At 39.2% G+C, this 18,173-nt stretch overlaps 1 protein-coding gene across 1 annotated transcript in view; it reads right to left on the minus strand.

The window, feature by feature from the left end:
• The window catches only part of ETNK1 (ethanolamine kinase 1), a 47,450-nt gene that overhangs the window by 7,273 nt on the left and 22,004 nt on the right, over positions 1-18,173 (minus strand). The window contains exons 3-7 of the mRNA XM_075898229.1: positions 17,914-18,054; positions 16,265-16,407; positions 7,682-7,765; positions 4,682-4,842; positions 792-865 (exon numbers count right to left, since the gene is read on the minus strand). Coding sequence (XP_075754344.1) covers positions 792-865; positions 4,682-4,842; positions 7,682-7,765; positions 16,265-16,407; positions 17,914-18,054 — 603 coding nt within the window. The remainder of the gene's footprint in view (positions 1-791; positions 866-4,681; positions 4,843-7,681; positions 7,766-16,264; positions 16,408-17,913; positions 18,055-18,173) is intronic.

Here is an 18,173-nt window from a genome sequence, read left to right on the forward strand (position 1 = left end):
AAAATTTCACAACAGCAACATGCTTTTGTGCAGTATCATGTGATACTTTAGTTTATTGTGCCATCTACTGGTTACTATCTTTTACAATCTTTTGACTGATTTACTAGTCTAGTGAGTTTCAGGTGAACCAAGCATGATCTCAACATAGTATTTAATTAGCCAGGCACAATATGACTCAGTCTTAAGTATGAGTTACTTAAGTATGACCTAAACTAGCATTTCAGCTAAGTGCTGAACAAAATTCCAGAAAAATGTGCAGTCTTTTGGTAACAGGTTTTTCTCTTCATACTGCAAGGTGCATTCATTAGGAGTTTAAACATTTTTTCTTTTGATGAAGTCGCACATTAACATTAGCTAGTATCTCAAGAAAGGACACTAAAAAAAGAAAAATATTTAAAAATTTTTAGAATAATGTCCTTTGCTATTTGGAAGGATTTTTTTTTTAAATAGGAATAGATCTGCTTCTTTGATCTGAAGTCCATTCTAGGGATGTTAACTAGCAGTTAGTAAGCTAATCGAGTGGTCGATGGAATTTCCATCGACTACTTGATTAGTTGATAAGGGGGTTTGCTGCGGTTCTGCTTTTTAAATGCATTAGGAGCCTGGTGGCTTTTACTAAGTTTAAAAGACAGAGTCACAGTGGGGTTAGCATCCAGGGCCAAGAGCTAACCACCCTGAGGCTCCGCAGTTTCCCCCCCATCACCTAATTGAGTAGTCAATGGAAATTGCATCAGCTACCTGATTAGCTGATTAAACGCAATTTAACTTCTTTATTATAGATAGTCACTTACCCTAGAAAATCGAAATCAATGGTGGAATATTTGGCTTGAATCAGAGCCCACAATCCCCAAAAGAAATGAGAAGCCTAAGGAGAAAATAATTAAAAGATTATTAGCTTAATGTTCTATAAAGCAAGTATGTGTTAAAAAGAATGAACAAATTGGCGTGTCTGATGGACTATTCTACAATTACCCCCAACAAAGCCTAAAGTGTTATTTCAGAATTAAAGATTGTTATAAAATGTAATGTTTCTGAAACCAGATACCAACAAGTGATATAAATCTGAAAACTGTCAAATATGCCAAACACCCAGACATGAACATCTCTTTCTAGAAAAGTTCTTGTTCAACAGTGTTCACAAATCACCTATGCTTCTCTGATAAAATATTTGCAGCAATGTATACATACATATTTATTTTCAGATATTTAATATTTGGCACCAATATGCTTCACTTTTTAACATGACCCTACACATTAATGATGTTTAGTCAACATTAAAGGAACTCTAATTTTATAGCATTTGTACAACATGTGTGGTCTACAGATAGGCCTTAATCTGTTTAGTAAACAGAAATTCAATCCTTCCCCTTAAGCATTAATATGAACAAAGTTTAGAGCTCATGAAACAATGCTACATATTCTGAAACAGACTTGCATAATGCAAATCTAGCTTTACTAATTTCGTAAGTGGGACAGCTGAATATAATATAATTTCCACAACTGGTACTAACAGCACTAAACAAATGAGCAATAAGAACTGCAATATTTTCTAATACAGACTTGTCTAGTGGATCATCCTCTTGGAAAGCCAACCAAAATTCTTCACTGTAACCAGAAAACTGGAGAAGTCACTTATGATTATGCATCTCACGTATCAGATATACATGGGCCAAAAAAGTAAAAAAAGAGTACTGGGAACCATAAGGCCATATTAGCTGCCCAGAGTTTCATTCCTACTGGAATACCATGAATTATTGCTACAGTTTTAAAGACTTTATTTTAGCCTAAGTAAATGAAGGGCAAGAGGCACTGCTGCTATGACACATCATACTATGATCTATACACAGCATGAACAAGCCTTGACAGTACTTAGAATGGACTAGATACAATTTTAGAGATTTAAGTGGTGTTGGGAAGTCAGTCCCAAGCAATACTCTAGCACTATGATAGCAGACATAGCTATTCAGAGACAGATCTGCGGAAGCAGAGAAAGGATGAAAAAGCATCTAGGACTAGAGAGTGCAGCCTTCAGCTTTTTGCTATAAAACAAGACATGAGTGTTCTATGTAAAGTCATCAAACTACATTTGATCCAAGTTACAATTCTTTTTATTTTTTCCAACACAGAATTTTAGTCTTTGACAAATTTTATGTACTTTAAGGTCCAATTTACACACATTTAAGCTACAGACAACACCACACACACCACCAATCTCTTAAGGCAAAGTCACATTAACTTTCCTCAACTCAATAATTATATATTTAGCGCTCTGGTGTGGAGAGACTTCAAAACTGATGATTTGTTGATCAGCACCAGGTGACTGATTTTAGACTATCAAGTTAAACCTCAATGATATGCAGGCAAATTCTATGGAAGACACACACTTATTGCTCCAGATACGTTACATAGTTCAACACGCAATACTTTGGTTCTTAAAAATAATCTGGAGTAAGGCTTGACAAGGCTCATTTCACTATGTAGGCGATCAGTTCAAATCAGGATTCCTATTCAAGCCAGCAGGACTTTGGGGTGTGTTTAGAATGTATCATGCTAGCCCATCTTTGCTGGTCAACATGAAAAATCCCTCCATGACTTAGGTTTTTCCTTAAGATGGAGAAATCTCACAATCAAATTGACTCTGGCACTATTGTTTGGGGGAAGCTATATCCCAAGAACAACAGGTCCTTCTTCACATAAGATACTTAAACAGAGGAACGAAAGAAAAATATGCAGTCAACTTAAACATGGTACTTCTAGATCAGTGGTTCTCAAAGTGCAGTCCATGGGCCACTAGTGGTTTTCGGCAGGAGCTCACCTTCCTTCCTCCCCCGTGCAGTGGGAAGCCTGCACAGCTGTGAGGCTGCAGCATTAGCTCCAGCTGGCAGGCAGGGAGGTGAAAGAGGCAAACTCCCCTCCACTGTGCGTGGGCCGTGGAGCTTACACATGAAGGAGCGCCGCCACCATGATAAGAGCGGTGCGTTCCTTGGTTGGTCCCATGGGGGCAGGCAGCAGGTTGGGCTGTGCAGAGTTAGGCAGGGCGGGGCAGGATCTCGTGGTGTGTGAGCAGCCAGTGCAAACCCCCACTTCCCTAGCAGCAGGTTGGGCTGCACCATGCCTAGCAGCAGTGAGAGGAGGCAATGCTGGGACTGAGGACCCTGTATACGCAGGAGAGGGCTTAGGACCCTGCATCCATGGGGGCTCGGTCTTGGGGGAGGGGCCAAGCAGCATCTCAGCCCCCAAGGACACGATGGACTGGACCTCAGTGGTACCCTATCCTCTGCAGAACTGGACCCCTCCCCCCCGGGTCACCTACCTGACTACCCTGACCTTGCTGCACCACAGCCCAGCCTCCCTGCTCCTCCATTTCCCTGAACCACATTCCCTGAACACCTTGCCCCAGGCCTATTCCCTGCCACACTGCCCTTGCCATCGCCCTGAACCCCTTCAACCACTCTTCCCTCCAGCGTTAACCCCAGGCACTCCCTATCCTCATCTCCCTGACCCAGGCCAGACACCCTACCTGCAGTCTGCTCCTGCACCCTCCCCCATGATCAGAGACTTACCACCACCCTGCTCCTGCATCCACAGTTGCTTCTTGCACCTTCCCTTACTCCTGCTCACTCCCCCTGGACAGAAACCCTACTCCCAGCCTGCTTCTTCACCCTACCTCCTACCCAGACCTTGCACCCTCACTCCCTCCTGCACCCCACCTCCCCCCCAGATCCTGCACCACATCCCTATCCCAATCACTGGTAGCCTAGTCCCACACACTGAACCCCTCATTTTTGTCCCTACCCCAGAGCCTAAAGGGGATCCATAAAATCCACTAACTCCAGAACCCCAGAAAAGTAAATCAGGCCTATGGGAAGCCCTGAACCTCAGTCCTCCTTGTCTCTTCCCTTCCCCTTGCCCTGTGGGGGTGAAGCACCAGAGAAATGAGGTGTCTTAATTGGGGGTCACTTTAGTGAGCCTTGGGGGTTTTTGAAGGAGTTTGTTTGCTTCTCACTTATGGGGTCCCCGAGTTTTCAGTGAGTCAGTGGCCTCTGACACAAAAAAGGTTTCCTACACCTACTATAAATCAAGAAAACATTGAAACCTTTTGTGGTGGACATAAAATAATATTTTAAATAAAATAAAGTTTAACTTTCTCATATTAGTTTATTAAAGTGCTTAATCTGTTTAATAATTTAAATTAAACCAGTCTCTCTAGCTGCAGCACTACCAAAATAGCTCAGACATAATTATGTAATTAATGGTAAGTTTCCATTCGCAACTTACATTGAGCCAGGTTGTCCACGGGCCAAAAAGTTTGAGAACCACTGTTCTAGATGATGGATTCTAGTTGACTTTACCTTGCCAGAAAGACCCTGTGCGAGGGAATAAAGCCACTAAAGCTATCCAGATAGTAAGGCCTTAGCAGTGAATCCATTTACTTCCCAAAGATCTACACAGATTTAAACTAACACAAACAAATTGAAATTGAACAATATTCATTATGTAATGTTCTCAGTAATAGTAAGAAAAACTAACACTTAAAAAATATTGTATTAAAGATTTCCTGCAGGTATTGCATAATCTTAAGACTGTAAGTTTCTTGGTACAAATAGTTTTACTGGGCTATAAAGCGGTACACATACCTGGGTTGTTGCATACATATTAATAACAACATTGAGTAACTTACCAATGCAAACTGATTGACTTGCACATACAGTATTTCTACCTCCTTCTCAGTAACATCTGTACCGAAACCCTTATATTCCTTATAGGCCTCAAGGTAAGATCTCAGCCACTGATCTTGTAATTCTCTATCTGGATAAAGGCTGTAGTCTACCTCACTCACTCCTTCCAACAAAAGAAAAAACAAAACAAAAAAAACATTTATTGATATTTGTTTGATTTCACAATAAGTGACATTTACTTTTTAGAAACTTTGCAAATGTCTACTACAGATAACTAAGTATGAACAGATTCAGATACTCACATCAATGCATACCCTTCTACAAATAAAGACAAATAGGACACTCACATTATGAAAAATTTAGTGCCTTAATACTTACTCATTGCTAACATACGCATGTATTTGTGGGCTGGTATCATCTGAACATTAGCAAGTTACAACTGTATGGGGAAAGTCCCATGAAAATAAAGCTTCTGTCCTCAGAATGTTCCCAGGGAAATTCACTAGAACTTACAGCCCTTTTTGAAAGAAGAAATCTGTACGCAATCTGAATCCTTGTTACAAAACATGAGACATTCAGGTACACTTGTGTCATCAAAAACCAAGGTAATGTTTCAGACAGATGTGTATTTCTTACACAAAAGGAATCCTTTCAACCACAACCCTATTCCCTTTCCTTCCTACTATTTGGAACTGTAAGCTTCATGTGTCTTCATGGTTTAACCTTGGCATCACCCTTGATCTAGTTCTAACCTTTTAAAAATCGTGGATTGGCTCCCTGTGAAGTTCCTCACCTTTTGCCAATCTCTGCTCCCCCAACAGATATAGGATTAAACATGGTCTTCTGCCATATTTAATCACTCGTGGTGGAAAGTGGGTCTCTGCATTTTCTACCATGTGTAGAGCCCTGCGGATGTGCAGATGTCTGCTTTATATCCACAGATGCAGGTATCTGTGGCTCATTTTTGCAGATACAATTATGTATCCGCTCAGGGCTCTAACCATTAAAAGAGATCTATCCCTCTGCAAGAAGAACACTGACCAAGATTAATTCTTAAATTTCTGAGAGACAAATTGTATAAAATGCTCTACAAAACAAATTGAACAAACAGGTTTCAAAGAGCAAGCTGTGCTGTCAATGAATTAAATTCTGAATGTGATTTACCATGACCAGTTTAGAACTACACAACTTGGAAAACACTGACAAAATAGATTAGGATTACTTAAAACTTTCTTCTGTACTGTATTTACAGTGCTGTACTATAATCATTATGGTGGCATACAGTGGCATTTCCACTCTAACCCTGTTGCCAAAGAAAATGGCATACAGAAGGTAAGTCAGCCACTGTTATTTAAACTTTCCAAGTCAAGAGTAAAGAACTAAACTTGACTAGATAAGCCGCTTGTTGAATGAGTATAGTTTTTCCTATCTTCCTAAACCTTAACTTCTCCCTTTCTCACACAAATCTGCACATTAGCCTTAACTCTTGTTCTATTCTATTCAATTTATCAAAAATCAAGTCAAAGCCAAAGTCTCAACTGCAAGAAGTTGTGCAAGGAATCACAAGATTGCTGTTTGGTGGTAGAAGTTATTATATATGAATTACACCATCATACCTGTACTGGGAGGGAAAGAGCACTAGAGCCCTTATTGGTTTTTTAATAACACAGAGCAAAGGATGATCTCACTATTAAAGTAGAGATCAGGAAGTAGGGAAGTCTATTTTTGGCTCTGCCATACTTCTTGTATGGCTCTGTCCAAATCACAGGCTTCCAACATCTTAGTTCCCACTATTGCAAAGTGTGCACATAATTAGCTCCAACAGAGATTTTAAGTTAAATTAATCGATTACCTTAATACATTTTTATGACATTTTCTTAGGGCACCCAGGACTGAAAGTCACCTTGTTATCCTCTTGCCACCAGTGAGAGCAAGGATTTGCTTGTGCTCTTTAACCTCACCTGTCTGTTGGCAACCCAAATAATTTTCTTAGGCTATGCCAACCCTTACTTTCGCCTTGTAGTTACCAGTAGGTGTATCCTAGCTCCCAAGCTCCACGGAAAGAGTCCCTCTGTTGTATACAGCCATTATCCAGGACACTCTCAGCAATTACCAGCTAAGATTTCTCCAAAGGATCAATGTACATACAGGCTGACTGGTACAATTCAAAATCAGATTTGTTATATCATCATAGAACTGAGACATATAGTGAAACAATCGTAAGTTTGTTACCCAAGATTAATATTTAAAGGATAAGGATAATAAGCAGAAACATAAATGGTTACACACAAAATAGAACATACTTCTTACTAGATTAAACTGTAACAGGCTAATCACCTGGCACATCTAAAAGCATTCCTAAGTCACCCAAAAGCGATCTTGCAGGAATTCCAACCAGGACAAGTTGGGATCCTGTTTTCATGAATGTAATTGCTCTGCGCAATGACTTCCTCAAGTTCAGCATAACAGGATGGTGTTTCTATCCCAACATACTCCAATAAACTTTTAAAGTCTGTCCTAGACAAAGATTCTTCTCCTTGTGTTGTTCCTCTATTTTTCTTAAATCTCACAAATCTCCATCTGTATTTAGCTAAGACTGGTGATTGTGGATAAGACAATACTCAATTGATATTTCAAAAGACGGATGGATAAAATCTCTGGCATGACAAAAAGCTAGTTTTCCACTTCTCTTGGGGAGTAATAACCCTGACAATCTGTAAGAGCACATTTTCAATATGACAAAGTAACTTATAAAATATCAGTACATACATTTACATTCTATGTGACCAGCACGATCCTGACTTTCATTTGAGATCCTACATAATGCTATTTAGGGATAAGTGCTATAAAAATGTGTTACATGTAGTAACCGCTGGCACTGAGTGGTTTATTAGAGTCGGGGTTTCGAAAAGCTTCAGGCAAAAAGCACTATATAGAATGATCAAAAGACTCATTGTTTTATTACCAATAAACTTTCTAAATGTTGGTAATTCAATTTTTACCTGCAAACTCATTGAAATGATTTCCAATATCATAAGCCAGGTAGTTGTATCCAGAGTACTCATAGTCAATGAACTGCACATCACCTATATGAGACACAAACATGAAAACGTAAGAGTTCATAACAAACCAACCTATGCCCTAAATCAGTGCTGTTCTTAGACATTTGCCAACATTTCAGTGTCATTGTTTGTGCCCAATTGCATGCACTTTTGAGACACTCCAGGGTAAGGCTGTGAATTTTATGGTCTGAGCTTCACTTGACAGAGATGTTCACTCTGAACAACAGCTTACTTCCTAAATTTGCATAATGGCTATTTCAGTCAATATCTACCACAAGAGGGCACTGGTTACCTTAGGAACACAGATTCAGTTCTAATGAGAAATACATTTTTAAAAACCCTATACAGGTTGAATCTCTCTAGTCCAGCACCTAGAGACCTAACCAGTATCGAGCCAGAGAATTTGCCAAACCATGTGAAATCAACATTGTCTAGCAGTCTTGCCAACACATCCGCTGCTGACTGGGCTCTTAGAAGACATTAGGGGGTCAATTAAAGCTAACCAACAGCACAGATCACAGAGAGCCAGGACAGTTGGCTGTAAACACACTTTATGGGACCACGGAAAACTTGGCTAAACCCATGATAAGTGGACATCCAGGTAACTAAAATCATGTCAGACAATGGATGATGCTGGACTAGAGAATGCTGGACTAGAGAGATTCAACCTATAGTTAGCTAGAAATACATATTACTTGTCTCTCTCTTAAGATAGCCGATTTATAGATAAGTAATCCAAACTACTTTCTTGACAATCAAGTAGTGCAATCTGACTTCAGAACGTAGGTTGTAGCACGCACAGAATCATTTTTTACAAGATAGCATTTCCCCAATTATTCAACAATCTTCTAGTTTTGATGATGTTATGAATTTAGTACTATTTCAAGAAATGGCATGTCATGTTTGAATACCAGTCTCAAAAATAAATTGCCTGCAGATATTAAGTAAAAGAAGTCTAACAGCAGTAAGCACCATGGACAAAAGATGTAGCACTACCCCAAATGCTTCCTTGTTGCTTAATGGCTGTTGACATCAAGTTTGCCTGGACAACTAGGATGGCAGTTGCGGGAAGTGCATCACATCCAGATAGTATGACAAGGGTCGGCAACCTATGGCTAGTAGGGCATGAAATATGGCTCTTTTGGCCATATCTGGCCGCCCTGGCTGTTGGAGCCAGGCTGCAGCTGTCTCTACTGGGACAACTGCACCGTGGCCCAGGTTCCAGCTCCAGCAGCCGTCACACGGCTTGGTAGAGCCGTGTCGTACCGCTGCCTCGTCTGCAGGAGCTGGACCATGGTGTGGCTGCTCCTGAGGCTAGGGCTGCAATGCATTCCCAGGAGCAGCTTCACTGCAGCCCCAGCCTTAGCTTTAGCCCTTCCCCAAGGCTGGAGTTGTGGTGCGGCTGCCCCCAGGGGCTGCCTGGCAAAAAGGCCCCATTGGGGCTCAGCCCCCATCTGGCTGCAGCATCCTATCCCTGGCCCCAATCCTGGGACAGGCCCCACGGTCCAACCTATGTATGGCCACTGAAAGGGCTGATGGCAGTCCCTTCCTGCTCTGGCACAGGTAAGAGGGAAGGCCATGAACCAGCTGCAGCAGCCCAGCCCCAGCCAGATAAGGTAACCCAGAGCCAACCCCCTCTCCCCCAAATACTCTACTTCCTACCCCCACCACCCTGCCCTGCCTTCCTGCACCTCCCACACACCCCAACCGTGTGTGCCCCAAGCCCCTCATAGACCTCCAACCCTGACGCCTGCACCCCCCACATACCACAATCCTCTGCCTGAGCCCCTCATGCATGCCAACCCTGATTCCTGCAGCCTACATCTCCAGCCCCGTCTTAAGATTGACAGCAGACAGCCTAAATGCATGCCTGAAGCTGGATTTGACCAGTTATATGTAAATTTCAAAGAAATGTGTGAAAAGATGCAGCAGCAGAAGTCCCATTAAATAAAATCTGTGAGTAGTACAAGGTTTCATTTATGCTATTATTAATCATATGTCAAATAATATTAAGTTGTAAATGTTCAGTCATGCAAATGGGCATCCTTATATCACTCTTCGTTGGCTACTGGTTCTGAATTTTGATATAGTTTGGCTCTTTGATTTGAAACGGTTGCCGACCCCTGTTGTACGGCCTTTGATTCGCCTCTGGTAAATCCATTCCACAGTAACATTCAAATGGACATGTGGAAGTCAGGTTTCAATATGAACTAGACAGAATTCGTACTGCTCTTGGAGTCTCAGAAAAAGAGTACATGACCAGCTGCCTGAGGGGAGTGGTATATATTTCAGATTACTCAATACCCACCTCAAATTCAGATTTAAATTTTCTATTTCCCTATATTGAACTTTAATAACTGATAGTCATTCAAAATTAAACGCTATTCCTGAAATGTTATAACTATTAAACTCCTTGCAAGTTGCATGGTTATTAGGAATCTAGTTGTGATGTTTTTCTACAGCTTTAACCTTGCTAAAGTTTCTGCCACAAATTTCAGAAGCTCTAAAGAAGTGATTTTATTACATATTAAGCCATAATGAAGCAAACCTTACAATTACTAATACTGATTATTCTCTCTTGTGGACAAAAGTCAAATTCTTGAGCAAATTTAACACTAAACTTAAATTACAAAAACATTTTAAATTGGATTTGAATGAGAAATCTTTTAATTTTTATGGGGATATATTTTAACCCCTCCTACATTGCAGGTGTTACTTCCTTAAAAGACTGAAGTTTAAAACTGGACATTAAGGACAAGTTAAAATGTGTTATAAGTATCCATGAGCATGCATCTCCCGAGTTTCCTTCTGCACAGAGTACTATAGTCATTTTTTTCAGAAACAGCATGCAGCAGCAAGTATTTAAGATTTCAATCAGTGCCATTACATGTCGCCACCATGCCACAAATATATGTATTCAAATGTATACAATGTGTCAAAAGACCCATCCTATAGTCTAGGCAACTCCCCCATAAATTTAACAGACAATAAATATAAAATAATTTAAATATTTACAAGACCCTCAACCCTCACCTCATGTTTCCCTCCACAGGAAAGGGGGGCAGGAGAATGGGCTTTGCAACCTGCCTGAAAGGTTAACAAATATGTTCTCTGTCAGACCAATGCAGGGAAGTGTCTAAAGCAGAGCACCCCTCACAAAGTACATCCAGCCAGCAGTACATATGAGGTTCCCATGACTTAAAAGTTGTTAAAATATTGAAAAGCACTGGAAATGGTCTTACAGAAAGATCTTAAGCAAAACTGCAGCTTAACTGCAGTTATCCGAGTGGCAAGTCCATGAAACAGATAACATGTTTCTTGCTGATTCCTTAATATTGCTGTAGATTTAAGCACACACAACTTCTAAAGCTCATCTTTTAAATATATACCAATACAAATACACAGCCCAACCCTGGTTAATATTCGTTTTGTCATAAGATTGGATTTTCTACTGGCTAGTCCAAACACTTAAAAAGTTTCTTTTATTCAAGATTTTGCATATAAAGGCAAATAAAGATAGCAGGTAAAAAGTCTGCTTGCAAAGTATAAACTTAAGACATACTTTAAAAAGTGTTTTTAATCCACATTTTATCTCACACTGCAGTGCCATTATTTTATGATAGCTAGCTTTTATTTAAAAATGTTATTGCCAGTTATAGTTAATGTTTTATAAAATAAGAACATGAAGCTAACAAGATACAGATGAGGCTGTTACCAGGCTCTGTGCTCTCCTATGGGGGAGGTGCACGTGAACAATTGATGCGATAAACCTCCAGTCAGTGCGTTTAAGTAGCACGGCGTGTGCACGCCGCCACATGGCAGCAACAATGGCATACTAATCTGTAGCAGATGAAGAAAATTTGGCACACACACACACATTTGAAATGACATAAAACTTAAAAAAAGAAAAGCTCTGCATTTTACTGCTCTCCTTTTTCAGACCCATTCAACAGTGGAACTCAACCTTAAATTTACTTTTTGCAACAAATGTTAAGGTTAAAGATGCATAGTTCCCTTCAATCCTCTGTGTCAAAGTATGGGCAGAGTCATTTACTTTGCTTTCATTTTATCAGCTGCCTTATTTTACAACAAAATAGTATAATGAAAATTATCTTGTGTAATGTTATCATTGTATTCTTTAGCTTAATTTATGTTTAAGGTTTTAGGAATACACGCGAAGAATTAACAAAGATGAATTCATGCAGAAGAGCAACTAGTTTATATTATGATGAACTCTGAACTACAAGTCCTTTACTAGTTTTTTTAGACAGATTTTTAAAATTAACTTCAACAAGAAAAGGTAGGCCAATAGTGGCTACTACTAAAAACTTGCTTAAAGAGAACTCTAATATATGAAGTACATTTATGAACTGTACTACTTCAGTTTAATTCTGTACTATTGTCCACAGAAGAGTATGTCTAGAGAGAAAAGAGATTTCAAACTGAAGCACGGTATTTAAGCTCTCAAATTCTCCAGCACTGTCTCTGCAAGGCAATTATATGTATTAAATCAAAGCTTTAATGTTTAAGGCTACACACTATTTCACTCTTCATATAAAAATGAGTGTACACCCTGCAATGTGCTTCTTATTTTGTGTTTGATGCATCGGAAATTGTGTTTAACAACTGAATTCAAAGATGGGGGATCCACAAGGGATTTGCTGACAGTGTTCAGGGAGCTAACAGTCAAGAGAGGCTCCTGTTTCTAGCTTCTCTTCATTGTACTCTAGATAGTTTAACAAACTTTAGTAGTCCCTGACATAAGACGCTGCTATATGAATATTGTGTAATCATGAACAGGCAAGAAGATGATGTGATAATAAATGTGAATGGATGGGTCCCGCAAGAAAATCTCTTAATAATGTAGAAGGGGGCATCACTTTCCTGTGATGACAGTGGCACTACAAAATCCTCACCACAGTGAAGACACCAGCTCCAAGATGCACACTAAAATATGTTCACCCAAAGTTTAAAAAAGTAGAACAGTTAACTTGGGCACCTAGTTACGTTGACCTGATTTCCAGAAGTGCTGAGTAACAACAGTCAGTCAATGGAATCTGTTAAGTATTCAGCACTTCTCAAAAGTCAGGCCACTTATGTAGGTGCCTGATTTTTAACTTATTTTTAAAATATTTGCCATAACTAAAAAAGTGAGGAGTAACAGAAAATATTCTGGAAGTGCTGGAAAGAAATCTGATGCAGATAAAAATTAGTAATTAGGTATTTAAGTACACTGGGAGAGTCCAGAAAAGACTCTGGAAACTCCTGATCAAGGTAAAGAAAAAAAAAGTCAAAAGCATGACTAGTGGGCTATAAATAAATGCTGTCCAACTGTCAGTTACTTAAATTTAAAACCATAGTTCACACATCAAGATATATTCAAGGACAAGAAATGAAGTGAAACTGTGAGCTATTTCTTTCTGAGAACAAGTCTTGTAGGCAATTATAAATCTGTTATGTAAGGTAACACTATTGAGAGGATTCATATCCGGAGCGATTAAAACACACATTAACAAAGCAGCAAGAGGCACAGGGTGAGCAATTTCAACTTATCAGATGAGTGATACACTCCCCATTTAACCATGCTCAGGTTCAACTTTTTGAGTTCTTCTTTGAAAGAGGGTGAGATGGTCAGATTTAAGAATTCTTAATGCCATCTGAGATCAAGTCTCTCCCCCCCATTCTCCCCAGATATACAGAGATATAGATACATGTCACTTTTTTCAAATGTCTACACAGAGTATGAAAACTTGCTAAACTGGAAATTAAGGAGAGTCTTAGAAAGAGTGGTGTTAAAGAGTTGGGATAAACAATGGTGGGCCTATCTACTGAGAGCACTAGTGTAAACTGACCATGTGCAGCTTTTTAATAGTATGTGGATCACACAAAGCCTAGCCATGACTAGACAACATGATGAAAGTTCTGCTAACACCAATGGTGAAATATTGATTCTGTTTGTGCTGATTTAAATCCAGCTTCTTTAGAGAGCATATCACGGTAAGACAAAGAACTGATATGAATTCTGCTGTATAATCAGAACTTTTAGCTAGGTTCCTATATTTAGACCAGTAACATCTTCAGAAAGTGAACTGCATCTTTAAGATTGTTCTTTGCGCTCTTATAAAAACAGCTTCAAAGAAGAATTCATTGCATGCTGCTACTTAATTTTTAGAATTTTTTTAACAATCTTTGTTTGCTTGAGCAGACTTGATATGATTCATGTTATTTGCAGTTAAAGTTAAAGCTGAGTTTCCACTTCAAAAATAAAGATGAAGCTCCTCCTTCTAAGACTGTACTACATAACATGGGTTTAATAGTTTTGCATGTAATCGTGTACAACTACAAAATACACAGTTTTGACAATATATACTCATTTTGCAGATGGCATTGAGGTTTGGTTACTATAAGAATAGTACCTGTTGTATCTCGGTATTGCAGAGTTCTTACAACAGCGTACATGACGTGCTGCAATATTCAAGCATGTAAGCTTTAATGGACACAGTCTAGCTATTGCATATACTTTCAAATCTTTTCCCATTCAGTTATTTATAACCAGCTCCAAACCTAAGTGCTTTACATTGAGATTCCTCCCTCCTCCCCACCTTATCCCCCCAAACACTATACACTCACACACTGGTTATTGTAGGTTTGCTCATAAGTGATGCACTGCTGGTATTGTTTTTTTCCTCCACTCTGTTTACAAAAAAAAAGCATATAGCATTTGTTTTAAAAAAGTGGGAATGTTAAGCTTATCAACCGTGATAGTGAACATTTAATTTTTTTTGTTTAAGCACTTTACACTAAAGCATGGTTCTATTATGAAAAGTGACTAAAAATAGCACCCTCTCTCAATATGTCTGATCTGTGTATTCAGAACCAGATCTACTGACTTTAACAACACAAATAAATGTTATCTCCTTTTTAATTTATATTAGCATTACAGAATGAACAACTGAATGGTCTTTGAAATGAGAAAACTTCAACAGAATTGCTTAGTCATTTTTATTCAATAGTGAAATTAAAATTAATAGTATTGCACAGGTACACAAGAGCATAATTTGGAAGATAATGGTGCTACAAAGGCATAGATGATGATTACTTTTGCTGCAGGACATATCTCACTAGTATTTATAGGCAAGAAGTAAAAACCTAACTCAGAGAGGTTGCATATATATTGATTGCAGCTCAAAGATTTCTTTTTACTTGTAGATTATGAAAGAGAAGTTGATGTAGAAATGATGTACATAGCCACTTTTCAAATCAGAACTAACTTCAATGTTTCTTTCGTATCAAATTTTATGCAAGTCACAAGGCACAAACTAAGATATGATGCCTCAATTACTTGAATGTCTGATGGAGAACAGCTTGTTCATATTCATTTTAATGACTTCAAACAAATATGCTGGCTTTAGTGCCAAGCTAATTTTCAATCAAGTGATAAAATTACAAGATTTTTACTCAGACAAATCTGAAATTAAATAGCACTCTTTAAAGAGAAAGTCTTCACTATCTCAATTGTAAGCTTCCCTACAACTACCAACATGCTTCTACAAAATTAACTTGTTACTTTCAGTTCAGCTCACAGACTTCTGGGGATTTGGGAGGGGATATGAGGTACTAATCTCATTAAAGCCATTTTTCTGCACTCTGTTTTCAATGTTCCAATTTACTGTTGGTTCACCACATTTGCCTGTTGAATATATCATTTAGTAACCGAACCTCAAACCAATAAACAACCAAATCTTAGAAGGAATTAAGGTTTTCTGTAAGAACTTTCGATAGTTTCTAATGTTTAGTTTTTAAATACAAGGATTTATTTCAAGAATTCAAATATTTACATCTGAAAATGAACAAAAATTTGATTTGCCATTTCCAAAGATAAACTTACATCCTACCTCTCAGTTAAAAAATATTATTTACAAAATATCTTCAACATTAAGATGCCTATGTACCTCATGTGCAGGATATAAACTGAGCCATTGAAAGTAGCTTAAGTATCATTATGATACTTCAATGGGGAACTCGTCCTTGGCACCAATGTATCTGACAAATCAGAACAATACATTGATAATACAAACTAACCTGGAGACATTAGCTCCTAAATTTGTTCAATGAATGACTGACAATATTTTCTAAACATTCATGAGATTGCTGTTAAATTACAAAGACAAAAAGATTTTTAAAAAGTTCTGAAATCTATTACAGACTGAATCATTACAGTGAAATTAAGAATTTAAAAAAAAAAAAACTTTTCTCCACATGCTAAAAAATATTTTAGAATTAAAAATTATGGTTATAGCTACTAAGACAGTTCATATATTTATACAGATACAGCTACCATTATATTGAACAATGATTTCAAGCAGCAAATTTACTTCACTTACTACTGTTCATAAAAAGTCATAAAAGATTTAATTATTTTTTATTAAAATTCTACACCCACCCTAAGACAACTACCACAGAATATAAAACACAACACAGATATGGAACGAAACACTACTTACTGCTGTGTTCAATACCTACCTCGTTTCTCGTTGTAGATAATATTCTTACACAACAGGTCATTGTGACAAAGCACCACTGGGGATCCTAGATTTGACAGTCTCTCCTTCATCCATGCCATCTCCTCCTGAAGGATTTGAGGACTTGGGACATCACTTAAGAACCTTTTGGGGTTCAAAAAAATTGAAAGGAGTTTCTCTTCTGAGCAGAGTTCATAATAAAGGACTTATACAGAAATGTATATACTTGTTCAGTATTTTCTGTATTCCCCTTATTACAACACATAAGTGATTAAGTCCTCAGTCCAAATGTCTCTGCTTACTGTCACAGTGAAGTCACAACACCATAAGATGGGAAGAAGGCAAGAATTCCTACTATTTTTTTTCCAAAGGTGACTTCTTTAAGAACTACCACTTGGATCTCAGACATGAGGAAAACACAAGACTAGTAATGCAGTGGTGGGCATAATTTTTAATGGGGAACTACTCCAAGATTTTGGTAAGTGGTCAAGGGCTGCACTTTTGTGGAGGGAGAGGGGGATCTAGGATGGCTGGTGGGGTATAGAAGAGAGCTTGGTGTAGAGGAGTGGGATGCAGGAGAGGGGGTGATATCAGAGGGAAGGGGGGGTTGTGATCTGGGGCAAGGGATTGGGATGCAGGGTCCAGGAGAAGTTATGGGTACAAGAAAAGATTCTGGCCTGGGGTTGGGGTATAGGAAGGGGTGCAGAGTTTAAGAGAGTTATGACCTAGAAGAGGGGAGAAGGGAGTGCAGATGGTTTGGGTGGGGACATGGGGTAGGGAAATGGGGTGCAGGGTCAGGGATGCGGTATGTGAACAGGAAAGTATTCTGGCATGGAGGAGGGGCATAGGAGGGGGTGCAGAGTCTGGGAAGGAATTGTGACCTGGAGGAGGAGGAGGAGGAGGAGGAGGAGGAGAGAGTAGATATAGAGGGTATGGGTGGTGATCTGGGGCAGGGTGCCAGAGGCTCTGGCTGGGAGGTGCTTATCTAAGTGGCTTCCAGACAGCAGCCCAGCAAGAACCTGAGACAGGCTCCATGCCTGTCTGCTGGGCTACCTGCCCCATGTGGCTCTACTCCAGCACTGGGAGAGAGGAGGCTTTGCTCACTGCCCCTGCTTTCAGCAAAGCATCTCAGCTCCTACTGGACGGAAACTAGCCAACGGAAACTGTTGGATTTTACTAGGAGGTGGGGACAGCACACAAAGCTTCCTCCTCCCTGCCCAGTGTGCACAGTAATTAGCAGCTTGCTGTTTAAAGTGGCTGCAGATGCTCTGTAGTAAGGGTGCAGGCAAGGCAGCTTGATGGGCCAGATCCAGCAGCTTGAGAAGCCAGATCTGGCCCTCTAGCCGCCTCTTGCCCATCCCGTAGTAACACATGTTCTTTTCAAAGTGGAAAGGACACAGCTGATTTAGAGGAAGAATGTGGCCAAAAACATAGAAAGGATGGGCAAATCCATCATTTTATTCTGCTTCTTAGTAGCATTTACAAGGAAAGTGTGTGGGGAGGGGAGGGGAGGGGAGGAGAGAATAGGGTGCCTAAAAACCACTCCAGTTATATTTTCCCCTTCAGCTGGTTAATATGGTATGTGACAAAACAGATTATTAAATTAATTATTTTAAAAAGTAATCAAATATTTAATAAAATAATACTTACCTATTATTTACTTCCTCATCTGTAAATTCTGTAGGTATGAGTGAGAAATATTTCCCCATCTTCAGCCACAAGTTAGATTTGGGGATCCATCCATTGTGTGCATGGATAGCATGGATTTTAGCAAGCTGCCTGGCTATGAGTCTGTAAGATGTAAAATTTAAACTGTAACACTGCATTCTTACTTTTGAGCTGGTTACAAGCAGATTGACAAAAAAGTGTTTGCCATTAAATGTTGATTTCTTGACATTTACATATTTTTT

Source organism: Pelodiscus sinensis, chromosome 1 (genome assembly GCF_049634645.1).
Source record: "Pelodiscus sinensis isolate JC-2024 chromosome 1, ASM4963464v1, whole genome shotgun sequence".
Classification (NCBI taxonomy): Eukaryota; Metazoa; Chordata; order Testudines; family Trionychidae; genus Pelodiscus; species Pelodiscus sinensis.